The sequence below is a fragment of the Triturus cristatus genome, chromosome 6 (genome assembly GCF_964204655.1).
Source record: "Triturus cristatus chromosome 6, aTriCri1.1, whole genome shotgun sequence".
In the NCBI taxonomy this organism is placed as follows: domain Eukaryota; kingdom Metazoa; phylum Chordata; class Amphibia; order Caudata; family Salamandridae; genus Triturus; species Triturus cristatus.
In genome coordinates this window covers 1068128718-1068156197 of record NC_140589.1, presented here as the reverse complement: position 1 = coordinate 1068156197, position 27480 = coordinate 1068128718, and the positions used below count along the sequence as shown (strand labels likewise).

The 27480-nt window shown below is 49.0% G+C and overlaps 1 protein-coding gene across 16 annotated transcripts in view; it reads left to right on the top strand.

The window, feature by feature from the left end:
• Positions 1–27480, top strand: part of AFDN (afadin, adherens junction formation factor) — a 1598291-nt gene that overhangs the window by 119640 nt on the left and 1451171 nt on the right. For 10 of the 16 annotated variants that reach the window (XM_085611917.1, XM_085611910.1, XM_085611908.1 and 7 more), the window contains exon 3: positions 22840–22955. In XM_085611917.1, the coding sequence (XP_085468043.1) occupies positions 22840–22955 (116 nt within the window). The remainder of the gene's footprint in view (positions 1–22839; positions 22956–27480) is intronic. The other 6 variants (XM_085611916.1, XM_085611915.1, XM_085611918.1 and 3 more) reach the window with 1 other exon arrangement.

Sequence of the window (27480 nt, the reverse complement as noted above, 5' to 3'; positions counted from 1 at the left end):
GGATGCCCGGACAGTCCCTTGTAGATGGTACCCTAGGTACCCAGGGCATGGGTCCCTCAGTAGGCCTACCAGGGCTGCAGCACTTATTGTGCCACCCTGGGACAGCCATACAAACTGACACCACCAGACCATTACTGTAGTCTGGGTAAGGTGGTGCTGGCACCCCTTACAGGGATATAGGTACCCCATATCCCACCCCATTACAACACATATACTCTCATAGGTCACCCCTATAGCAGGCCTTGGTAATCCTACAAGGCAGGGTGCTGAGGTTTGTGTAAGGGGGGACCCCTACATGAGTAGGGCCTCTCTGCAACCTTCGTAAAATCATTGCTGGGTTGTTTGTAGTGTAGCCATACCATATACTCTTAACCGCATTATAAGTCTATCGCGATAACTTGAGAATGGCTACACAGAACCATATCGTGTTTGGTGTCAAACATGTAGGAATCATACCCCCAGTCCAGCCATGGGCATGAGGGTACGATTCCCCCCTGCTAGAGGGGTGATATGGGAAAAGCGGTAGATTTTGGACACCAATTTAAAAGTAGGGGTGGGCGGAATTTGCGTAATCGCGTTACGCAAATCTTCGCGAAACGGTAAAAAATCTCCGCGAACACTCAAATTTCGCGAACACGCGGAATTGCTTGTTCGCGATGCTTTTTCCTGTTCGCAATCGCTGTTTGCGTGCTCGGGGAGAAATATCTCGCGAACACGCATTTTGAGAACGCGAACAAGCAAAAAATTTTGCGAAATCGCGGAAAGCAGAATTTTGGGCAATTTCACGTTCTCCGCGGAACGCGAAATTACCCAAATTCCACAAATTCCGCGAGCGGAACGGAAATTACCTCCCAGGCCTATTTAAAAGTGCACAAGTAACACAAAATGGCTACTGCCCGCCACCTACACGACCCTGGCTGGCTGTTGCTGGGGAAAACCCCAGCCTCGCCAGCTGGACAATAGGGCTCCTGTGGCAGGGAGGTGCTAGCATCTCCCCAGACAGGATAATGTGGATTTGAACAGGGTGGGTGCACCAAATGTCCTTTCAGAGTTGCACGTAGGCAGCTGCAGAAGCCTCATTCTGCATACACTGCTTGGAACCGGTTCAGGGGCAACCTGCCCCTCGCCCAGGCGGGAAACAAACAAAGGGGAGAGGGTGTAGCCACCCTTTCCCGCCTCATCTCTCATTGGTGAACACTACTCTGGACACTCCCCTAATCTTGGGGATGAAGGTGAATAACGTGGCCCCAGAGCCTGAGATTAATCTTGAACTTTACAGTCTTGACCTTCGACTTGCTGCTGCCTAGCTGACGGAAGAAATCTCCCTTGGGATAAAGGAGTTATCCCCCTGCTTGGCAGGCACCTGAAACACTGCAAGTGACCCGGTTGGAACCTCGCTGCTCCTATGGACTTCGACGACTTCCAGCACCCTTGAGGTGGGTTTCCAGCGCATCCCAGAGGCCAGTGAGTGTGCTCAACGAGTTTGGGCACCGTGGACCGCATGGGTGCCGAGATCCCCAATACCCCAGGATACCGGCCACCTCTTGCGTAGCACACGACCCTGACCAGTGGGGAAGTTGTGCTTTGGCCCGTTTTCGAGCCAACCACTCTACAGCAATTGTGCCAAAGACCAGCGCCCTAGCCCCCTCCGGTGGCCCGTGGGTGCCCTTTTACGCACTCCAAATTGCCGCATCCCGCGGTCCCTTGTCTCTCGACTTGTGGGTCCTAGTGGAGGTCTATTTCTACAATCAAGAGTTCCCCTGGTTGCTCCAGGCCTGCTCTACAGTCTCCTCGAAGGAGACCTCTCCCAAACCTTGTGGGTCTGCACTGTAGCAGATTTGTTCATCCTTCGTGGGTTGCGGTTTCCAAGGCTTAGTGGTTCCAATCCGGACACTAACACCGCAGCGACCCTCATCCGACGTGGGACAGTCACCCTCCAGAAGCTGGCCTTCCTTGAAGCCTCCCGGAGCCTGTGGCTGCAGATCCAAGCTACACCACTTTCCACCTGAAGCACCCGACATAGAAGGGCTCTTTGCTTTGAGCCTCCTGGTCACTTTGCCGTGACCCAGACTCTGTCCCCTCTGCTTTCAGGTTCTTCTCTACATTCTTCACATCTTTGATCTTCACGGAATCGACGCTTTTGGCTAGCAGAACTTTTGACTATTTTCCCATTGACAATCAGCCCACGTCCCGACAGCAGAAACGACCTATGCAACCGGCTTCCCTGGGGCAGGTAACAGTGGTACCTCGGTACTCTCGTGGTAGTGGGCTCCTCAAAAGCTTAAGTCTAAAGTTTTAACTTTGTACTCCTGATAGAAGTATTTTCAATCTGTTTATTTCCAACTGCGACATTCTCCATAGGCTGTAATAGAGATCCCGATAGCAGCTACCCTTCCTCATAACCTGGGGTGGATTCTTAAGGGGCCAGCGATCCTGAATGCCCTAGGCATTGCCTGTAGAATTGTCGTGGTTCTTATACAATTTTTTTAGTATATGGTTTGGTCCCCCCCTGGGGCCCAATGTTAATAGTGCTATTTATTGTGTCTATCAATGCTTGTTTGATATTGTAACTTTGCCACAGCTTCATAAAGAGACTGTGGGATTCTGTCTAGAATAAATACATATATTTTATATATATACCTGTGTGGGCTACTCTTTCATTTGGTTATTCAAGAGGTTATTATGGTAAAACAATAAGCTTAACACTCCTTCAAGACTTAGCCTGAAGGCTGCTCTCCACAGCTACCACTAGGATAGCTTTCTTTAAAGGTTGTCTTAAACCTATCATCAATAAGAGTCGAATTGGACTGGTGCAAGGTGTCCCTATAACTAGGAGACCGCATATGCCAGGCCAACTTCTCACATGCATGCAGCGTCTGAGCTGCTCTATAATACCTTTCCATATCGGGGGCGTTCAACCCGCCTTCCGAATATGGCGTTATTAAAGTGTCCCACTTGATACGAGGCTGCCTACCAGGCCAAAGTAGGCGTATCAGCAGTGTGACATGCCCTTCTGAATTGAAGGAAACACTTGTGTGGTGGAAAGATTGGAACTGTGAGGTATGCGTCTTTAAGGTCCAGCCTGCCCATCCAATCTGAGGGGCAAAGAATGTCTCGCAGGAGGTGAATCTCTTCAATTTTGAAGTAGCGATAGACCAGCCACTCATTGATATCTTGCAGATTGATAACTGGGCGCCGGCCCCATCCCTCTTGTCCAGTTGAAATAGGTTGCTCACAAATTCCCTGAAATGGAGGGGTGCGGGGGTGCCACTTTCGAGAGCTGTTCCTCCACCACCTGGCTTATCAAGAAAGCGTCTCGTTCCAATAACCTGACAGGTTGAGGAAGTTGCCTTTGTATTGGGGTGACGTAGAATTCGATATGGAAACCCATTATGATTTGTAGGCCACATAAGTCTGATGTGAGGCGTCCCCAGTTGTCTGCGAATGAAGCCAGGTGCCCCCCCAATCTTCGTTGGGAAGAAGGGATAACACTTACCGTAACCATTGGAGTGGAAGTTTATACGGGATCTTCCTCTACCGCTCATTTGATGAGGTCCTCTGGATGGGTAGAAGTTCCCTTATTTGGTTCAGTCTTGCCATTGACCATGTAGACAGCCTTGACCCTTGGACGGGTGGTTTGAGGTTGCGCCACCTGCTGAGTGCCTGCTACCTAAACCGGCCCCAGAGAAAATCCAAGGGTGGAAAATACATTTAATTAAAACTTGGGCCTTCTCCAAGGATGTAAAAGTCGCTAAGAATTTGCCCGTTTCTTTCACAAGCTGATCTCCGAAGAGTCCCCCCCTGTGTGACAGGACCCTCTTCAGACAGGGCAACATCGCACAGCTTGGAATCTACTTTTATTAGGAGAGATCTCCAGCGCTCAGTGGACAGGGTGCAATTAGCGTTGCTCAGGAACATTATTGTGTGTTGTGCCCATCCAGAGAGCGTGTAAGGGGAAATAAGTGACTCAGACTGTTTTGCTTACTCAGCCATGTCGAAGATCTTTGTAATGGAGCCCACAACATCTAGCAATTTGTCCTGGCATGAGCGCCAGGAGCGGTCTGTACACTTCTTAGGGTCTCTAATATACTTTCCTAAGTAGGTAGCCATCCTTGCATCTATTTTGAGAGTTAAGGCTACCTTGCTCTCCAGGGAAGGGTGGGGACATTCCGCCTGTAGTCTGGGTCAGGTCTTTTTTTCCAGCGGCTTTCACAGCTGTCCTGCGACATAGGTAGCCACCTTGGCCTCTAAAGCCCACTAAAGAGGGAGGGTGCATCAACTTGTCGGGTCCAGCATATCTGAGGTGCCCAGGGGGGTAGAATTATGGGATACATATATTCAGTTCTCGGGATGGTCGCCACGGTCGAGAGGGGCCATGGCACTGTCCAAATTCCCATGAGAATCCTGTACCTGGGATTCTTCCACGTCTGGGAAGGTGAGAACGCCTTTGCAGACTGAGGTGAGGCAGCCCCTGGAGGGAACCTGGGAGGGTCTTTGGCTTGCGAATCTGGGAAGTCGGCGAGCAATTGTTGGTATAGAAACGCCCATTTAGGTCGGTCAAACACATCCATGCCCTGGACGTGCTTTTGCTTCACGCCCGTGGAGCGGAATCTTGCGCGGGGAGGGGGGGGGGTATGGGGGTCCATTAGGTTAGAAACATCAGAATGGCAAAATGCAATCATCATGAGGTTTTGCTCTATAGGCACTATGGCTAATGACACCGCCTGATGGATAGACACATCCATGGCATCTCAAAACTCATCATAAAAGGGGAAATAGGGAGGGTTTCCCCATCTGTCCCCATATTCCCAAGAGTGGTGCATTTTTTATGGCCAGTGAGGCTCAGAATATTATATAAGGAAGCCACAAGCTTTGTAGTATTTGGGCATCTGGACTGCTCTCTGAACTGAGCTGGACTGATCTCCAAAGGTATATTCCCTGAGATAGATATGCCCTTGATTAATATGAGCAAAGCGCATGGGGTGTTACCACTGTGTTACTACTGTGTGCAGGCAGATGTTGAACCTGCAATCAACAATACAGACTCCTCAGGGTGTCAGTTTCCATCCCATGTGCTCAAGAGCCTCACAAGCAATACCAACCCCTGCTGGGGTATCCACACCGTATAACGGCAGACTTGCCAATACAAACCCTTGCGAGGGCGTAATCCTGGCACTGCAGGCTTAAATGCTTTCCAGAGGCGCTTTTAAGGCTCATTGGGACTTTCCAGAATTAGACTTTTGCACCGTGAACGCGCCGTTTAAACAGGACTCCGTGGTTCCACGCGACCAACAGCATCCTCTAGTGTGTGGAGGGCCTCCTCACGCACAGATATGCATGCACATGAAGTACAAAACTGATGCCTCGTGAGGAACTGTGAAACACGGCCCCGCTGTGCCCCCTGGTAAATTAGGGTGTGAAAAGTTAGTAAATCACCCAACAATTACCCCTATACAGTAAATGCCCTTAAATCATGCACAGAGCTGAGGTGGCACTTCACTTGGGCTGTGGAGCAGAGGGGATGTGAACAAAATGAAAAGACTATGATGGGACTTACCTTGTTATGATTGGACAATGTTCTGTTTCCCTAGGATTCATGGGATCGTTTTTGATAACATTGATTAAATGGTGCTATCAAAGAAAGCATAGAGTTATATATGTCAATGGGGTGACCCGATAGACCACTGGACTCGGGTAGATAATGGTACACAAAAATGGTAGTCACAGTGTAAATGTTTTGCTAAGCATCTATCAGAAAACATATATGTAATCACTATGCAGAAAATTATAACAACACCAATAATCATTTGCGATGAATCACTGTGATTTAATCAATTAGATCAAGGTTGTCAGAAGATCAACGGTTCACATGACAGACTGAATGTCAAAATCACAAATTTAGTAAAACAGGTGCAAGCAAGGTGAAAGTGCAGAATTTAGGGTCAGTGCAGGTGATGTGCAAGGGGAAAGTAGTGCATATATATACATCCACATATAATTTTTAGCAGCCTATCCTGCCAGATTTCTGGCAAATACAATGAATGCAAGAACATAAACCGTGGATGCAGTTGTAATATCACTGTCATCCAGGTTTGAGATGGAGAAAAAAGAAAAGTCTCTACGTTTCGACCCCTTCGGGAGCCAGCACACTGAATCTTGGCGGTGGGGTCTTCTTCAGGACCAGAGGGTTAAGGGGGAGGGAGGAGCACCTAAGGATAATGATAGATAGTATTACGGTGTGTTTTAAAAAGAGAAAAGGATCTCATGAATAGGAGAAATCAGGGCAAGATTTACCAGCATCAGCAGGAATCCTTCGTGCTGGAAAATGAAAATGGGGGACCGCAGCGCTCCTGGGGGGAGGAAAACAGGCCAAAGATGGGGTCACAATGGAAAACTAGTGGCTGAAGGAGGAGAGGAATTAGAAACATACATGGTAAGTCTGTACTCACCATTGGGAATTAGGCAATACCATAGGCAATTAATATCTTTGGAAGGTTGATAAATCAGTAGCGGAACACACAAGGTTCAATCGTAACCAGTGGCTGGGAACGGGAAAAGAAAAGATGGAGAAACATGTTGTTGACATTGGAAATGCATATCATAGATTGTGTGCTTTGAAGGAAGTACCGTGAGACGGTTGTGAAAGTGCTGCGAGATGCTAAATGTACAAACGCATGTCGCGTGCGGAAAATAGGGATTGATAGGAGCAGGGGTTCCCAAGCAAGAACATATCAAACAGTGTGTGGCATTAGAAGGATGGTGTGAACTCCAAAATGAGGGTGTAATTGGTAGGTTACAACGAGAGCGTGCAGCCCTGTTGACCTCATGCAGCGTACAAGTCGCTGTCGGGAAAGGATTGTATATCGTGACGTTTGCGGAGCAATGCACGTACGAATATGAAACAGTCGCGCGGGATCTAAAACCTTTAAGTTCACGAGGTATAGTGAAAGAAGTGTCTTGTTGCTTGTGGGCATGAATGGGCGAAGGGGGGAAAACAGATGGCAGATATTTATACAATGGAGAGTCGGTGAAATACTCTACGCTTGGGGGGCTAATAAAGAAATTACTATGTGGCAGTCGGCATCTAAAGATGAGAATAAATGGCCTAAATAGAAACGCGCAGCCGTTCGCGGTGTGACATACCTATAAGGAAGCGTAAATGCATCTGACAGCTAACCCGGGGGAATGTCACGTGATTGGTTAAATAACATAAAGGAACGTGCAAGTCATGCACGCAGCTTGGAAAATCGATCCTGTCTCTACCGATGCATTGGGGAGACCGGAGTTGTCGATCCCAGACCTGGTGTGAAGGCGATTGAGGATAACGGGCATAAATGTCAACTAGCGCCGAATATTTAAAAAGAATATAGATAGTACATTAGAGGGGGTTATTTACATAGCGGTGAAACAATAAATAGAGTTTGAAGATCGTACGGTCAAAAGGGAAATGTGTATACAATGATGAAATACAAAATTGCCAGATGCTGATAGGACACAATTTTACATAAAACATACTTGCTGACATGTAGGGCAGTTAGTATCACAGTATTGATTAGAGAACAGAATTTTCGGGTACACTTAGCTTCAGAAGCGGTATAGGAAACAACAAAGAGGTGATAAATCTTGGTACAGAGGAACAAAATGTGCAGGCATGTTCCGGTTACTGTCAGATCAGCAGTGTACAATCTGGTTTCGATCACAGGGTCAAACCGACATCGTTTGCGATCATTATGAAGGGACATGTGGATGAACAACATGTCTTACATATAAGGTGTATGGATGCGGTGATCCAGTGTGATGTGGCTTAATGGTAACCCTATATAGATGGATGTATGGCAGGTCATATATAAGGTCGTAAGTGTTATGCAATAAGGATAGTTGTGCATACGTTGCATCAAGTTCATTAAGGCCATTCTGGACAGCCCTGAATTGATCCATCCACTTACATTCGCTGGTGTTATGAATCGAGTCCAAGTCACCTCCCCTGATGCCCAGTGTGATCGCTTCAATAACCAGCCATTTTTAGGATTCAGGGGGATGGTTGAGTCTTTGAAAATGGTCGACCATGAGGGCCCCCATAGTGCTACACCTTATCCTGCTGCAGTGCTGTAGTATACAGCATTTAACCTTCTGTGTGGTCTGCCCTATGTAGATTTTGTCACAAGGACAGACAATTGAGTATATAACATTTTTGGTATTGCAATTAGTGAGGGTTCTAAGGTCCGCTGTGCAATTGCTGTGTTGGAATGTTTTAGTTTCAATGGTCAAGCTGCACGTTTTACATTTGCCACTTTTGAAATGTCCCACTGGAGCAGGAAGTTGCCACATCGATTAAATAGTGGGTTCGGGAGGTATGTCCAGGAAGGATTTGACCACATGGTCGCGGACATTTTTTCCTTTCTTGAAAGAATGCATGGGAGGTTCTGGAAGGTTTACCTCTCCCGCCACTAGATGCCAATGTTTGTTAACAATCCGTTGGATTTCGTTACTGCGCGTGTTGAAGGTAGTGACACAGATTAACGTGTCTCGGTTCTCCGGTCGTTCTTTTGGTGTCAGAAGCAACTCCCTGTGATTGTGCCATGCTATTTTTCTGGCCCGCTTCACCAGCCGTTTGGGGTATCCTCATTCAACCAATCTGTGGATCAGGTCATCTGATTCATTAAAGAAGTCCTCTTTCTGAGTGCAATTTCTCCTGATTCTTAGGAATTGGCCTTATGGAAGATTGTCACATAGTCCCCGAGGGTGGTGACTTCCATTTCCAAGCAAGGTGTTCCTTTCCGTGGGTTTATGAAATAAGGTGGTGTATAGGCAATCACTTGAGGCCTTGATGGATATATGAAGAAAGTCAATGGTGGAATTATCCTGGTGAATGGTGAACTGGATATCCACTGATCTCTCACTCATTAAGCCACTTAAAAAAATTGTTGAGTTCCTGGACGCTACCTGTCCAAATCATAAGGACGTCATCTCTGTAACGTTTCCAACAGGATACCTAGCCTCTGAAGGGGTTCAGGATGTTATTGATGTACGTTTGTTCTTAGTCATCCATATACAGGATAGCCAGATCAGGAGCAAAGCTGGCCCCCATGGCCACGCCCTTAGTCTGCATGAAATAGTCATTCTGAAAGTAGAAAAAGTTTTGAGTCATGGCAATATTGAGTAGTTTAATGATGGACTCGGTTGGTACATTACACAGCGTAAATGTCATGAGTACATTAAGTTCCATTTGTAGAGATACATAAACGATACATTCTCGGGCGGAGCAGACTCCCACATCATCCATTATTCACTATACTATGCTGCCTCCAACAGCCCTCTGTATCTTCTTCAAGGCGCCCACACCTTTTCCCATTTCCGGGCACACCCCTTACTCTTGAACACTGTTTCCTCCGCATTTTGACACCAATCAAGATCACGTTTCCATTCCTCAATCAGAGGGGGTGCCGGCACCCCCCAAATTTTGGCGATGTTACGCTTTGCCACCCCCGCTGACAGTGCTAGCCCTATACTTGCATACCTGGGCCAGTCTGCCTTCCCCCTGATCATTTAGAGAAGCCATTTTGGTTCAAGGGGGACAGGTGCGTCCACCACCTCCGACATAACTTCCGTGACCCTCTGCCAGAATATGGAAATTTCTGGACATTCCCACAAAATGTGTATGAAGGTTCCCTCCTCCCCGCACCCCCTGATGCACCCCGTCGATGGGACACGACCCCAGGAATAGAGATGGGTGCGAGGGTAGTAGGTGCGATGCAGAATCTTGTTGTACCAGCCTGAATCGTACGCGCATAGCCACCTGTCTAGGACTCTGGAGTGCCTCCTGCCAGTCCTCATCGTCTTGTGTCCCCAGGTCTCTAGCCCACGCTTCCCTAAGGGAGATCAAGGAATCCGGAAGGTTGTTAATCAGTTTGCGGTATATCGTAGTGTTTGGTTTCCCCTGTATGGGGTCCAACAACAAATGATCCTCCAGCGGTGAATTTTCCGGAATGGAGACCCCCTGTTGGATGTAGGCGCGCAGGGCGTGCAAGAGCCTCAGGTGCGTGTAGCACTGCGAGTCATGCATGTTGTACTCTTTCTGTAGGTGTTCAAATGTGCGTGGGGCTTCTCCCCTCCATACATCCCCCAGGTATTCAATGCCTATTAGGCGCCAACCCCTGAATCCAGATAGCCCGGCTAACTCTCGAAGGGGATCTCCCGCCCAAAGCGGAGTTTTGGCTGTCAATCTCCCCGCCCAGCCCAGCAATTTATTGGCATCCCTCCAGCACTGGACTACCACCTTTGTGTGTTCCGGACAGTCCTGGCCCATCTGCCGGGAATACAGAAGGGACTCGCAATTGTCCTGCAACATCGCTGCCCTATCTACTCTGTATGCCGGCTCATCCATTCCGACATATACCCAATCATTAATCACCTGCATTTGGGAAGCCCAGTAATACAACCTGACATCTGGAAGTGCAATACCTCCGTCGAAGACCCCACTGTGCAGCTTGTGTAAGGCAATTCTCGGCAACCCCCCCAGCAGAGTTCGCACTTCCTGCGCTATACGGTTAAAAAGACGCTGTGGTACCTGATGGGGAGTATTTTGTAATACGTAGAGTAGCCGCGGTAGCATCAACATCTTGTGCAGGGCCGCCCGCCCCATAAGAGAGAGCGGGAGTGAACGCCAATGGCTGACATCGGAGGTGAGGCGCTCCAATTGGGGCCTCAAGTTTTTTCTAGGAATTCTTTCTGCTCCCTGGTAATGAAAATTCCCAGATACTTAAACTCACCCAGAACCACCGGAGCCGCGCAGCACCACGGTACCCTAGGGGGAGGGCCCAAGAGAGGGAAGATTACCGATTTTGACCAATTAATATTGTATCCTGAGTAGCTACCGAACAACTCGAAGATGTGAAGGATCCTCGCTATAGAATAACATGGCCTCGCTAGGTATAGTACAATGTTGTCGGCGTACAAAGAAATCCATTCCTCCGGCACCCGCAACCCCCAAATCTCGGGATCTCTTCTTACCCAATGAGCCAGAGGCTCCAGCACCAGGACAAACAAGAGCGGGGAAAGAGGGCACCCCTGCCGTGTGCCCCTCCGAAGCTGAAAGGATCTAGACCGAGTACCATTCACCTGCCCTCGCGCCGTGGGCCCCTCGTACAGAAGTCTGACCCAGCTTCAGAAAGAGGGGCCAAAGCCCATCCTCTGAAGGACCATGAAGAGGTACAGCCATTCTATACTGTCAAAGGCCATGGAGGCATCAAGAGACATCAACGCGATCTGCTGAGACACGTTCCCCTCCGACATATGCAGAACCCCGTAGAGCCTCCGCAGGTTGTGCCTGGTGCTTCTACCCGGCATAAATCCTGACTGGTCCACATGCACCAGGTCTTGGATTGCCGACAGTGCCCTGTCTGCCAGCACCTTTGCCAGGACCTTCGCGTCGACCTTTATGAGGGAAATTGGCCGATAGGAGCTGCATTGGCCAGCCGGTTTGCCCTTCTTGTATATCACTAAGATTGTGGCAGGCATTTGGTCAGCCGGGAGACGCCCCCTCTCTCGCGCTTCTTGCAGCATCTCTAGGAGAGGGGGGTGGATGATCGATGCATGCTTCTTATAAATTTCTACCGGAAGCCCATTGGGTACGGATGCCTTCCCCGGCTGAAGCGAACTCAGATCCTTACCCAATTAGTCTACCGTTATGTCTGCCTCCAGGCAGTCCTATTTTTCCGAGGGGACCGTTGGCAAGTCAAAGTCCCTGAGAAATTCCTCGCAATCACTCGCGGATCTCGTACTTACTGGAGCGTATACCTTTTCAAAGTGCGCTGCAAATGCCTCCGCGATATCAGGACTAGTAGACCGAAACGCCCCCTCTGAGTCTCGGATTCCAACCACCCAGGATCTGTCCCTGTCACGCTTTTCCAACCGTGCCAGGAGTTTGAGGGCCTTATCCCCTACATCATAGAGGCGATGCTGGGTCGCCAGCGCATACGCCCGTGCCTCCCTGTCCGCCAAGGCCCGCAGCTCTCATTGTTTCAACACCAGTCGGTGTCGTGCCTCCACACTTGTCAGCCACGCAGCCTCGCCCTCCATTTGGCTGATCTCCTGCTCCAGCTGCCTTCATTGCAGGGTCTCTTCCTTCTTTTTGGCCCCTATTAACGCCTGCACCTGTCCCCGCAGCACCGCCTTGTAGGCTTCTCACAGCGTGATGGTCGATTAGACCGTCCCCCTGTTCTCTTTAAAGTAAAGCTCGGACCCCTCTCTCAGTTTGTCACTCACTGTCGGATCGCACAGTCTCCATGCATCTATCCGCGGGAAGGCAACCCTGTCAATTAATGGGCCTTTGAGAGTAACCCAGACTGGCGCATGATCCGATATCCCCCTTGCCATATGCTGGGCCATTGAGCAGTCACCTACTTTGTCTGTGTGTGTGAACAGATGATAAATCCTAGAGAGAGAACCATGCCTAGCCGAGTAGAAAGTATATTGTCTCATTGCAGGGTTGTGGGCGCGCCATAAGACCACCAAGCCCAGTGCCCTCGCGAAGTCTGTTAGGCCCCGTTCCCCCTTCGTGCTCGATAGAGAGTCTGACCTATCCATTTCCGGGTTCATTATTATGTTGGTGTCGCCTCCGAGAAGCGTAGTGCCCACAGGGAGGTCTCTAATAAGTGAACAGAGCTGAGTGAGTATCACCGAGTGGAGCCACGGCGGTACATAGCAGGACCCAAATATCAATACACGCCCCTCCCACCTACCCTCAGCTGTGGCAAAACACCCCGCCTTGTCTGACCAAGTGCCTGTGATCACTAGGGGCAGCGCTCTGCGCACCAGAATACCCACTCCCCTCGCTCTGGTCGTGAACCCAGAGTGTGCAACCATCGTGTACCCAAAGCGGTCCTGGGCTTTACAGCTATTGCCCCCTCAAGTGCAATTCCTGAATGAGAACGACGTCTGGGGATTGCCTCTTCAAGTACTGCATCACCAGTGTGCACTTGATCTTATTACCTAGCCCATTTACACTCCAGGACCACACCTTCACCATGGCTGGGTCACCCATAAGCCTTGTGACAAGCTAATGACAACGGGGCTCCTCCGCCTCGTGCTCCATGTCAACTCACGACATCTGTTGGATGTGTAGTTCTCGAGTGTCCCTCCCCCCCCCCCCCCCCCGCAAACAAAAACAAATAAGTCCCAGCGCCCTCCTCCCTGCCTCCGTGCCTGGTGAGCCCCCAACCACCCACCACCCAAACTTGCAGAGTGCCTGTCGCCCTGTAAACTCCCAAAAAGGAGATCGTGGACTAGATTCCAGTGGGAAGGAACATCTGTCTGCTGACTGGGTTCCTAAGCCCCATGACCATACCTCGCCGAACCAGCAGCACCACCTTCACCTTTATCAGGCAAATATCAACTTTACAGATTTTTATTGTCTCGCCTGCAGGAGTGCGTCCCTCAAATCACACAGTCTTGCCAGCATCAGAGATCCCCCCCCCCCTCGCTCTCAAAATCCTATCCCCACCCCCGCCCAGAGCCACAGTATTGTCTTGGCCCCCTCCGGGAGTGTCGCCATAGGTACTCGTCTGTCTCTCAGCAGTACCCCTAGCCACTGGGCGAGGTCTCGGTCTCGGCCTCCATGCCTGACTCTTCGCCACTCCGAGCAGCCGCCGATCTCCTGTTCCCGCCTTTGTGGCTGATGGTGCGCCAGTCGCTCGCCTCCTCCGGTTTATCAAAGAAGTATGCCTTCCCATTGTCGAGGATTTTGAGTCGGGCTGGAAAGAGCACCATATATTTCACTCCCTGTTCCTAAAGGGCTGGTTTCCCTCCGTCAAAGGAACATCTCTGGTGTTGCACGTGCAGCGTGAAGTCCGGGAAAAAAACATATTGTGCCGTTTTCGTGCCTGAGGTCTCCATGTAGCCAGGCAGCCTGTAGTATGGCATCTCGGTCCCTAAAAGTTAGGATGCGGGCAATGATTGTGCGTGAGGGGGCCTCCGGTCGGGGCCTCCTCCCCCAGCGCCTTGTTAGCCCGCTCTATGGAGGACAACTGCGACAGGCGTTTAGGTTTGAGATGATTCAGGATCAAGTCCTCCAGGAAGAGCTCCACGTCAGGCCCTTCCGTTGCCTCCGGCACCCCCACTACCCGGATGTTGTTGCGGCGAGCCCTCCCTTCCTGGTCTTTGAGCCGGGCGTAGATGTCAACCTGATTCTTTGTGAGGGTCAGTACCTGTTCCTCCAGGCGTTTCGTTTTGGCCTGAACGCCCCCAATATACGCTTCAACCGTTGCCACCTTTTCTGACATTTTGCGGAAGTCCGCCTGCAGGAGGTTTACCTCTTTGGTGACCAAGTCCAGTTTTGGTTCCAGTGTTCCCATCAGTTCACGGATCGCCCTCATGATATCTTTCAAGGTCGGATCTGGGCCCTGGTCAAGTTCCTCCTCATCCGTGCCTCTACCAACCACACCCTCCTCACGCCCTATGGCTACTTTATATTTATCTATCTAGTTGGCTTGCCCGGGCCCAGACCCCTTATTGCGGCCCATGTCGCTGTCCGTGGTGAGTCGGGGCCCCCGCCTTCCTGGACACGGCCTGTCTTGCTGCAATCCACACCAGTTGCTTCACCTGAGAGTCTGCGTCAGGCTGGGGCCCACCACTGCCAGTAGGTGGCTGTTAAAAACTCTCGTCTCGCTCTCAGGCCAAGGTCGTTCACTACTCCCCAACAGTGGGTATGATTAAGCAACCACAGACGGCTTGCCGCTCACCAGACAGAAATGAAGTGGGGGTGGGGGGGGAGGTCCACTCCGCACCTCCCAAGGCCGCCGAGACAGTGCACTCACTCCCCACTGGACGCCACTTCCCCGGGCGCGGAGTCCCTACCACCAAGGTCCTGGCTCAATACTATCCCGCTACAACCCCGCTTGGCTGGGTATGCATCTATATTAGTCCGCCGGTCACCTCACACGCTCCACCAGGACTCCGCTGCCGATGCTAGTCCGCCTTGCGGGCTCGCCGCAGGCCCTCTGCTCTTAGTTGGAAGCTGGGACCCCTCTCGCTTAGGTTTCTCTCGGCCGCCTCCCAGTTGACTCACCTGCATTACACCAGTCAGTACTCCACAGGAGGACGGCCCTCACCTCCACTTTCGGCCTCGGCTTCACTCTGCTGCATCAAGCGCACCCTCACTGCCCTGAGGGGACCCCCCTGCTGGATGTGTACTCGACCGCTTCCACTCTCCTGAGGCTCCGGAGCCGACGGGAGGCCGCGCTGTTACCAGGCCGCCTCTGCCAGGATCCAAGGCGGCCGCTCAAGGGTGATCATTCTGCCACTCTTGGCCCGCTGGGATGCTCTCCGTCTCCGCGGGGCACCACAGTTCCGCCACCGTTGGGGGCCGGGACGCAGCTCGTTGACTACAAAAAGAAATGAAAAATCTGTTCCCTTACTGATATAAAGTACTTTCTAAATGGCAGTTTTTGGGTTGTGCCAAATGTTTCCCTTATGGCATAGATAATCACGTAGCACTCTACATTTAAAGCACATGGTTTGGTGCTTGTCTCAAACCTTTGCCTTACAAACACAATCTGATGGAAAATAAAGTTTGAAATACTGTGCGGAAATAGTTTAACGTAAGGCTTCTTCAGATTGCGAACTGCTATAACCAGGGCTAACTGCCTCTTCCTGTGGCTTGGTTGAACATTAGCTGAGTTGGTAAAGAACATTTAGGTATATGTATTGTATGGGTGTGTGCATGTATCGTTAAGGATATGTTTTAGATGTCTGTTCGAGGAGGACACAAGTGACGCATAGGGCAGGTACACCTTCGTGAAGGGACTCCTGAACAGGGAAGAGATATTGCTAGGCTCCCTCTATGCCCCTAACTCAGACCAGGCCTCCTTTCACGCACGCATATCTGGAGTGGGATCCCCTGGCTGCTGGGAGGGGGGGGGATTTTAACTCGGTGCTCAATGTGGATCTAGAAAGGTAATTCCCGCCCCTTAACAGAACCCCCTCTGCGTCCAATGCGTAGGCCCTCTCAAACTGGGCCCTACTTGATGTGTGGCAAAGTCTTAATCCCACCGCTCGCATATACTCTCACTATTCGGCAGCGCACAGGCTATATGTACGCCTGGACAGACTGGTAGGATCACAGGCTTTACTCCCATTTGTCCAAAATGTTGAATATCTAAGTCGGACCCACTCCGATCATAACCCCCTGTTGATGCAGCTCGGGTGGGAGGCACAACGCCCCCCGTTCCCCATGTGGCGACTCCAGCCCAGATCACTGGAGGACCCGGCGTTTCGTTCATCACTGGGGACAGCAATATTAGCGTACTTTGAACTGAATGAAGGCACAGCTAGCGATGCGCTTATAGAATGGGAAGCATTTAAAGTGTCAATCAGAGGCCATGCCATGGGAGCCACGTGGAATGTCCATAAGCAGTTATCTGACTCCGTTGCAAAAATCAAAACCCAGCTGTTGCGATACGAACGTGAAGGGGAGGGGGCAGGTAGAGACTCGCAACGCCTAGAAACACTATGCTCAGAGCACGCGGACCACATGGAACGGCTTTGCTGCCACAATTACACTGCGCACACAGCCCGAGCACACACTGCAGCAGATAGAGTAGGCATATTGCTAGCCTGGCTGATCCAGCAACAACACGCTCACGCCCCAATTGGGATGTTACGGGCAACCACTGGGCGGATGTTAGTCATGCAGCGTGAAATACATGAGGCCCTGACACAACACTATGCACGCCTGTATCAGACCCGCATTAGCTGTGATGAATGTGACCTGGCGAGGTTTCTTGGCAGTTTACAGCTACCCACAGTGACAGGGGAACACAGGGAGACGCTCAATGAACAGATTTTGCTGGAAGAGATAGGAGATGCCATACAATCCCTAGCTTCCGGGAAGACCCCAGGGCCGGACGAGCTACCTGCAGAGTACTATAAGGCGTACCGCATCTCACTGGTGCAGCGCCTTAGTACTGTGCTCACTACTACACTAGTGACCCAGCAACTCCCTCACTCTATGCACGAAGGACACCTGGTGTCGTTGTTGAAGCCTGGCAAAGAGCCGGTGGAGATGGGCTCCTATAGGCCCTTGGCTCTGCACAACACTGCTTATAAGATACTCGCGAAGGGGCTAGTGGACAAATTGGCACAAGTAGTCCCAACGTTGGTCCATACAGACCAGAATGGCTTTGTGCCAGCCTGCACTACTTCACTCAACCTGCGGTGTTTCTTCAGGGTGGCAACATATGCAGTAGGGGAATGGCCAGGGGCGGGTGCCTTGTACTGGACCTGGAAAAGGACTTCGATTCCCTGGAGTGAATCTACCTGTTTGCAGTACTTGAGAAATTTGATCTAGGCCCAATCTTTATTCCACTAACACACCTTTTCCACACTGGCCCCACAGTCGGACTCAGAGTGGGCTCCTACATCTCGGATTTCCTTCCTATACAGAGAGGTACACAGCATGGGTGCCCTTTGCCCCCTTACTGTTTGCGCTCGCAATGGAGCCGCTGGCGGAGGCGCTGCGCACCCAGCTAGGAGATGAGGTGCCCCTAGCGGATGCCACTCATCAGGTGTTGCTTTATGTGGATGATCTCATTTACATCAGAGATATTAACGAGTCTCTGCCCAACTGGCCCAATGCTGGAAGATTTTGCTGTACTCGCCGGGCTAAAAGTGAATGTAGACAAATCCTGCCTCTGTCCATTTAAGGAGGGGCTCTGAGACCCGGGTCTCACCATGAGTGGCAAACAAATGTAGTGGAAGCTGGACACGTTCCGCTACCTGGGAATCCAGATCTACTGCCAGTCAGATGAACTCTTTGATGGGAACCTGGGGAGGGCGGTGACATCCATCAAATCGCAGATGCAGTTTTTGAGCACGCTGTCACTGGCTCTAATGGGTAGGATAGCACTCACTGAAATGGTGATCCTCCTGCAGCTTCTATACTACTTTTCATATTTGCCAGTATACGTGCCAGCCTCCTTCTTCATCATCTTAGAGAAACAGATCAGGGATTTCATCTGGAGCAACGCCAGACATAGATTGGCACTGATAAAGCTGTACTTACCCACGGACCAAGGTGGGCTGGCGGCTCCTTGTTTCGAACATTACTAGCTAGCCTCTCAGCTGCAGTGGATCGCGTGGTGGTTGTCAGGTAGTCACTGCAACTACGCAGCCGCCCTACCTTCTGGAGCAAATAGTCGGGCTATTCCACCCAGGCGCACGACTGACACCACCGGAACCCTTGCTGCTTGCTGTGGCCTATAAATGCTTTCGAAGGAATCTATACATAACACGTAATGTGATCCCCTATGCGCCGGCGATACCCTTAGAGGGAACTCCCAGTGGGCAGGCGGTACTTACTTTACCAGCAATCCGGGTGTGGGAGAGTAGGATCTGCTCCACATGGGTACCCCCACTTTATGCTAGTGTTTCACTGTTTTTCGACCTTAGTCTGGCTGTGGCCCTGCTAATCAGGACCACAGCCTAGATGCTTCCTCTCTAGAATGGTTTCCATGTACATTAGGTACATACCTAATTGGATTCTGGAGTGCCTTATAAGCCCCTAGTATATGGTATACTATGTACCTAGGGCATAGGTACCTCAGAGGCCTACCAGGGGCTGCAGCATATATTATGCCACCCCTGGGAAGCACTCCAAAATGACACCACAGGTCTGCTACTGCAGCCTGGGTAAGGGTGGGCTTGCACCCCTTACTGTGGTATAGGCTACCTATATCACTACCCTATACAGACACATATAAACCTATAAGCCACTCCTATGGCAGGCCTTGACAATCCTGAAGGCAGAGTACTTGGTTTTATGTGAGACGGTGCCCAAGCATGAGCTGAGCCCCTCTGCAGCTTTCAGAAATACTTCCTTATGGCTGTTCTGTGATACAACCATACCATATACCCTTAAGTGCATCATAACCTCGCGGTAAATGCTAACTTTGGGATGGCGGCATCAAAACATGTCGTGTTTGGTGTCAAACACATTGGAATACTATCCCCCCCCCCCCCACCATTTCTGGCTGCGGGGGTAGCATTCCACCCTTCTAGAGGGAGAGGCATGTTCACACTGGCTAAACCCGGTAGGACTTTCCTGAGCCCTGGCATCACAAAATGGATGCCTCTGCCACAGACACGGGTCTGGCCTCCTGCTGCTGACCGAAACTCTGGCAGGGGAGGCCTGGACAATAGGTTTCCTGTCAAGGGGAGGTGTAACCACCTCCCTAGACAGGCTAATGTGTATTGGGGCTGGGCGGGAGCACTCTCTGGTGCTTTGAAGTCCTGCACTGGGTGGCACGTTTGCTGTCCCTGTGCATAGCCCAGTTCAAACCGGTTGCAGGGGCTACCTGCCCCTGCTCTGGTGCGAAACTGGACAAATGAAATGGGTGTAACCACCCCTCTTTCCAAGCCCACCGATAGGTGGGGCCTTAGAATTAGTCCTTTCCCCTAAACTTACTATAAGTATAGGAATCCAGTCCCTAGGACTTTAGATTACCCTGGACGAACCTCTGCTACATATATCCTGGACCTTCGACTTTCTATCACGACTAGAAGACGGAAGAAATCTCCCTTGGGGTCAAGGAGTGACTCCCCTGCTTGGCAGGCACCAAAGAAGCAACTGACCGGTCTGCATCGCTGAAGCTCCCACCGGACGCCGAAGTCTTTGCATCACCAGAGGTGGATTTCCAGACTTCCCCCGAGGCTACCCTGAGTCCACAGCAAAGCTGAGGCATGTGGCTATCGTGGGTGACGTGGAACCGTGACCCCTGGACAACGTAATCTTTTGCAGCAACTGCATCTTCTTGGACCTCCTCGAAGTTGTGCTTTGGGCTCCGAGTAGCCCCAGCCTTGAGCACCTCCTGCACCGAAGATAGTTGGCCTCTACTCCACGAGTGACCCGTGGGCCAGCTTCAAGTGCGACCGCTCGAGGCTCCTTTGCGATCACTTGCCCGTTGGCTAGCAGGTCCCCACGAAGGCAACTCCTTTTGCTTTCCTGGTTGCTTCAGACGTGCCCTTACTTACCCTCGCTGGGTGAGTCCCTCAGACCTTGCTGGTCTGCACCGCAGTCCTTTCTTTGAATTCCAGTGACTTGCCGTTGCCAAGGCTTGTTGGGTCCAACCTGGTCGCCGACACTGCAGCACTCGACAGACTTCGTGGGACAGCTCGAATCCAGCTCGTGGACTTCGTCGACTCCTCCTAGACCTCGTGGCTGAAGAGTCAAGACACCCATCAACTCACCTGAAGCACCCGACATCTGTGGGCACTGGTTCATCCTGCCCTCGGTCACTGGCAGGTGACCCAGACTCTGTCCCCTCTGCTTTCAGGTTTCTTACTTCCTAAATCCAGGCTTGGATCTCTCCGGACACTTCTCTTCACGGCAGCAGCAGTTCTTTGCAGGCTTTCATTGAAATCGACGACCCGACACCAAGAGACACCCTTGCACCCGGCTTCCCTGGGTGAGGTAACTAGAGTACTCCGGTGCTCTCGTGGGTGCTAGCCCTAGAACTACTGAAGTCTAAAAGGGTTTGGTCCTGACTCGATTAGAAGTGTCCCTAATCTTTAAATTTCCAACTGCGACATTGCCCATAGAAGATAACGGGAACCCGCGGTTGTATTTACACACTGCATACAGTCCCCGTGGGTCCCCTGTGTCCCTACCTTGGGTGGTTCCTTGGGGTCCCAGCGATGCTCTAGGCCTTGTGTCTAGTTCAGTCGTGGTTCTTACTGATGATTGCTATCTTGTAACTTAAGTACTTCGAAGTCCAGTCTCATAAAGAGACTAGAGGGGTGTGTGTTAACCTAAATACATATATTTTAAATATATACCTGGTGTGGTTGTCCTTTCATTTGATCATTCAAGAGATTATAGACTGGTAAAACAAGCTGCTTTACATTCCTTCAAGACTTAGTCTGAAGGCTGCTCTCCATAGCTCCCACTAGGATAGCTTTCAATAAAGGTTGTTTTTAACCTATCACCATAAGGGGTTGTTTGGACTGATACCAGGTGCCCACTAGAACTAGTGGACAGCATATATCAGGCCACCTTCTCACACCGGGGATGGCAGGAGAAGGGCATCCAAACACTTAGGGACCTATACCATGAGGGGGCGCTCACACCATACACAACACTAGTGGACAAAGAGGGACTGCCACCAGGGCAATTCCTCGCCCATCGCGCGCCGGTGGACTCACTCACAACTAAATGGGGGGGATGTCACTACAGAGACGCGGACGCATCTCACCATGCAGTACTTACCTGTCATGGGACAGGGCAGGCACCTGACACGCTGGTTTGCAGCCTCATGCAGCGATCAGCCTCAATACACTTCGTCACAAGTGGGAGCTGGACCTGGGTCACCAGTTTACCTACACAGAGTGGGCCCGGGTGCTTGAGAGCCCGACACACATCCCCAGGAATGTGCGCTTCTGGCAGATACAGTTATACATAGTCCATAGGGCATATCTCACTCCTGCGAAAATTAATCAATATTTTAGTCGTGGAGATGCAAAATGTTCGAGGTGCGCTGAGAATGGGGCTGACTTAATACATATGCTCTGTAGCTGCACCCAGGTGGGTACATACTGGAGTGAAGTGGCTGCACTACTTCACACTTGCACTGGTCGGGAGCTGCCTTTCGATCGGCCCACCTATTTATTGCACAAGTTCCACAGGACACCTAACACGAAAGTCGCATCCAGATTTTTTAGACCTGGGAATGATAGTGGCCAAGAGGCTGATAAGTTAAAGGTGGAAAGCGCCAGACTCCTCCCATATACAGGCTTGGTGGAACTTTATGCTCGAGTGGGCCAAGGCGGAAAGCCTCGCCATCAGACGTAAAGAAACCCTGGTACTGCGTAAGGTTCCTTTCGCAACATACTGGGACCCTCTCTACACTGAATTACAATGAAATGCAGGCGCGCCGACTGGGGATGCAGAGGCTGTAGGTAGCTAGCATGCATGCTAACTGAGACAGCGTATACACCACGTCTTCCTTTTACTGGCAAATATGTGGTGACTGTATCAATATACAACCACATACTTTAGAAATGGGGGGGTAGCTAGTAGCTGCCAGCGGTAAGAGTAACATATAACACTGCACATGGAAACGGGGAGGGGTTGAGGGCTGAGCAGTTGTTACACACATTTCGTTTTCGTCCCTTTTCTCTTTTGCAGTCAGTTTATGCAAATCTTTCTTTTTTGCTCTCTTGTGAATCTGTCGCCTGGCAGTTTACGAGCACCAGTGCTTTATATGTATGTTTGCACATGTAAAAGCGTGTAGAGGTAGGCATGTAATAACATATTTACTCCAGGGGACAAACATGAGTGTAAGCTATTATGTAACTGACATGACTTCTGTCCCCCCTTCTCTTCTCTTCCCCACCTTCGAGTACGAATTGCAAATGCACCTACAAGTCTTGTTTTTACAGCATTTATACTGCCTTGGGAATGTGATAAGAACATACAAATGTACATGTAACGTACCTTATGTAACAACTGGAATGCCCAGCAGTGCCTGCAGATATATGTGCGTTATGTTGTAAAAAATGCAACCTCAATTAAATAGATTTACAAAAAAAATGATATGTTTTAGATGTTGGCATATTGCAAGTGCCCATTAAGCAAAATTGACTTGGTGTGGTAACAACGGAACCTTTATCTCAACAAATTGTGAATCTAACTAAATTATACGACATTCGCATAAGAGATCAGTTTAGTCTACAACATACTAAGCTGAGTAAAGAGGAAGGAAATAAATTCTCTCTTTTTATAGTTACATGTTCACTGCTTTTGTTAGTAATGGGATACTTTGTAATTGCTTGTTTAATGTTTTCAAGAAGAAAGAAGATTGGATATGGACGAGAAGCCACTTGTTGTGCAGCTAAACTGGAACAAGGATGACCGAGAGGGAAGATTTGTCCTCAAGAACGAAAATGACATCTTGCCGCCTAAGGTGAGGCTGTTTCATGCCTGTGTTAATGTTGATTTACTGGGAGGAAAACGTGGTCAACTCAATTTTATAACGATGGAAATCTGCATTGTGTGAGTAGGCATTTGTTAAGCGCACCTCATATACTAGATTTAAGTTGTACACCGCTGTGTTTAAAATGGTAGACGATTCCCTGCTCGTGACAAAATAAGCCACTGGTTCTTTGCAACATAGCCCAGTATAATAATAGTAATGTTACTCTTAATAATAATCTTTCAGTTGTAGCGCTACAAAACCCTAGGATATATAAATGCCGAAATTAAAAATACCCAACTGAATGATGCTTGGTTTAATGTCGCATTAGGTTGAATTGGGTATGTTGGTACCATGAGAATTCAAAACTGTCTCACAGGTTGTATGCACAGCTAAAGTGAGTGATTTGCCCCTCTATACGGCTTTACAAACTGTATTATCATCAGTCTTTTTTATTCTGCTAACACAATGTCTGGCTGTTTTATTTAATCCTATGGTTAGTCTTGCATTGTAATTAGTTCACCATGTTTTTTTAATATCATTTTCTAAACTTCTTTGTTGGTGTCCCTTGAGGGTTCTCTTTATCCTGTCTATATTCCACCTTTCATTTGTATCCACTTTGCCTCCCCTTGCTCATCTGCTGCAAGACTTTAGCATATTATTTTAAATGTATGTCATTGAATTTCTCTTCACCATCAAGATCTATATCAAACTAACATCCCATCCTCAGAAATCACTGGTGTTGAGACTGGAGAGGAGTGCAAACTCAAAAGCTTAACTCGTTGAAGTCTGAGACTGTGTTGTCGGAAAATAGTATTTTTTCTGAATTTCAGCCTCTGGACTAGCCCAATGAGCTCATTCTGAATCCCATCCATGGTGTGGGAAATTTTGGGACACAGTTCGATTCAAGTCTTTCTTTTCACCAACGGATCCGTCCAACCTCTCAAAGGCTTTCATCTTTCACTTTATGTTATTCCAGCAAATATAACTTTACCACATTCACTCAAAACATCATCATACCTATGGCTTCTGGTTTTATGGTATTTTTTTTTTTTTTCAATTCTATCCAATGTATATATATTTATTTATTATTAATTTTATCTTTATATACTTTGATTTTGTGAAGTTGCAGTGGGTATATTTCCACATTGATTTAATCGAAAAATGTTTGCTCATGTTTGAATGTCCAGTGAGATCAAACCGTTTACAGTACAATACAGTCATCTAAAATCATTTACATTGTAGAACAGCTCAAACAGGCAACCTCTTTTGAGGGGTAGATCTTATTCTAAACATGGCCGTATTGCTAGATAGAGCACTCTAGTGCTTGATAAGCATGAACTAAAAATTGCAAATTACAGGTATGGTATCAGTGATTCTTGGCTTACTCTGGTGCCTATCTGCCTAATCATTTATGGTCATATCCAAGGATGAATGAGCTCCCCCAAACACTCTTAATATACCTACCAAGGATTGTATTTATACCTCCAATAATGTGCATTGTGTATTTCCATAGATTCTGCTGGCTCTTGAAATGAAGATCATTGAACATTCACATCTGGTTCTCTTAATAGTAGCTCTTTCTTTGCTGGGGCCTACCTCAAAATCAAATCTCTGTTCGGCATTTCTAAAGTGAAGCTACACCGTTCCATCATCCTCTACTCATGTGTCTAAAGCTCATTGCATTATTACTTCAGCTCAGGTTTTTTTACCAGGTTTTATTCAAAAGTTACAATGAGGATTCCAAGGCTGCACTGTCAAGTTAAGATACGTGTAAGCGGGCTCTGTAACCACCCTGGCCAAGCAAAGGAATTGCTTAATACTGTGAACACACTCCCTTCACACATTATCACAGAGTTTTGCACTAGCTGAAGTAGTACAGGCATTCAGGTTTTCTACACTGGATGATCGAAGATACAGAGCACAAGTATTGGCAAATGCATCCCGATAATGGTGGGCAGCAGTCATATCTGCAGGTGAGCAAATACAGCCTGGACTGTGTGCCACTGATCTGAAAAAAGATCAGGTGAGCTTGGATGGGCAGGTATAGTGGTCAAAGATAGCGATTGTGGAGGAGAACACTCTGAAAATTTGCTGTTTGGCCAGCTGAGCAACGATGCAGCGGGTCCATGAGGGACAGTACACCGAAGCATCAGAGTGGGAAAACTCGCTAGTGGATGGAACACAGTTAGTGGCCCTGGAATGTTATGGAAGGGGAGGGTTAATGCTTAATTGAGACCACTCAGGGGAGTAAAACAAGGAACTGAAGTTAAAGCATACCTACACCTGAGAGATAGAAGCTGAAGGTGTTCCAGAAGAGCAATGTTAGGTGCAGGTGACCTGACAAGGAATAGGTTTGGGTAAGATACAGCTATACGCACACACACTTATATGGATAAGAAGAGAGCAGTGCCCGCTGGTGACATTTGAAATCAGTGTGGCATAAAAGTTTGGGATGCGCGGCCTGTGGTTAGCAAGCGAGCTGAATCATCATAAGGGCGATTTGGCAGGGTTCTCCCACCGAGAAAGTTTTGAAAAAGGGGTGGGGCAAAGCAGAATTTTCAAGCAAATTTGAGAAAGCAAGAAGGTTAATAAGGAAATTGTTAGTGTTGGAGACTTCATATGATAATGTAGGTAGCTGCTTATTCAGTATCACCACAGAACTTCATAACAGAATTTGAGATAACAATGCAGAGTATCTCACAGATTTCCTTATTTATTGATATACCTTTACAAATGAAATCTACTATGGAAATACAAGTTACTGTGATTTTTTTTCAGACTGGACATTTAAAAAAAGGGTACCCTACACAGCACTTGTTATACTGGGTTGTAGTCTGTCTTCCCGCTTGTGTCAAGTCTCAAGGGGAATGTGGGGACTATGCCATACGGGTGATTCTGTGTCAGTTGGAGGAGATGATCTGTTGGTGTCTGTGCCCCTGGCATGGGGTTCCTGTGCTCCAATAGATCTACTAAAAATACCTCCCTGCAGTTGGTGTTTCCTTTGGATGGGAGTGTCTACATCATTTTGGTGACCGGATGGGTTGCGCACAGACACCATCCATTCTTCAGCTGTGTCTACTGTGGAGCCTATTAAAGGAACCCTGTGCCCTGCCTACTTCGTTCATCTACTGGCCTTAGTGAGGTAGCACTAATAATTGACCTCTTACAAGTGCTGCCCTGCTCATTTTACGCCCGGTTGCGTTTTTCTTCACTCTTCAAGTTATTTTTTGTATTGTGCCTAGGGCTCCTATCCAAGCTCGTTCCGAGCACCACCTCGCGCTCTGTCTCGCATTCAACGCGTTTCCTTTTGCCTGCACACGCTGCCTCCTTGCGCGTCGACATTATACTTCACGCGCTGCTGCGCTTCAACAATAGACTTTACTCGCTGCCTCCTCGCGTGTCAACAAGAGCTATCACGCGCTGCCTTCTTGCGTGTCCACTACTGTTCTGCCATCACGCACTGCCTCTTTGCGCGTCTACAATGATTCTGACATCACGCGCTGTCTTGGTTGTCTTACCGTGTCTTCAGCAGTGCGACCCCCTCACCAGGCGCTTGCTGCAACAGACTGTCAGGCCATAGGAAGTTCATCGAGCTGCCAGTTTGACCGGACTTCATTTCTCACTCTTGTTGCCTTCTAGCTTGCTCCTCTACTCCTCCCACATTACAACCATAGAGCCCGGTTAGCCTTGGTTGTTCACAGTGACACTGCCACCTTCTGGTCATATTGGGAACTGCATTCAAGGAAATTTTCATTTTGTTTTGTTTTTGCTTTGTTTTACTCTACTGAAAATTATTAAAAGTTGGTCACCATGAGCATCAACCAAGCTGGGGTTCATCCCCCATCGTTTCTTATGCTACAGGGGGATCCTCCCATTCAGTGGGAAGATTGGATCGAAAGTTTTGAAAATTATACTGTAGCTTTAGAAAGCAATTTTAATTGGATGTCTTGGCACTGAAGGTCAACACGTATTTAAGTACTAACGGTGATGTTATGATGTGTATAAAGAAGCAAAATTGCGCATACACAAGTGTTTTGCAAAAACTCTGAATATAGTCATGCAATGCCACAAATTTTACACCCAGACTCAGAAGCCAACTGAGTCTATAGATGAATTTGTAGCAAGACTGAAGGAATTGGATATCAAATCCAAATATGTTCCCATGACGGAGGAACTAATTAGTGACCAATTGCTTGTTCAATGCAGCAACAAAAAAATGCAGGAACGGTTATGGGCTGCTGCAGATCCCAGTTTTAAGGAGGCCATCCAAATTGCCAAAGTTATGGAGGAATCACAAAAGTGCATGAAAGAAATGCAGAAAATGAGGTGTGGCTCACTGGTTAGAGGCGGCAGACCCGTAAGCAGAGAATTGGCCAGGGACCAGGGTTCAATTCCCGACGCGGCAGGGTCGTGGACCAGGGTCAAAAACGGACTCAATAATTCTCGCCTCGGTACCTACTCTAACCAGGAACACACTCGGCAACTCTGGGCATTAAGCTTGCCTCATCTCTAC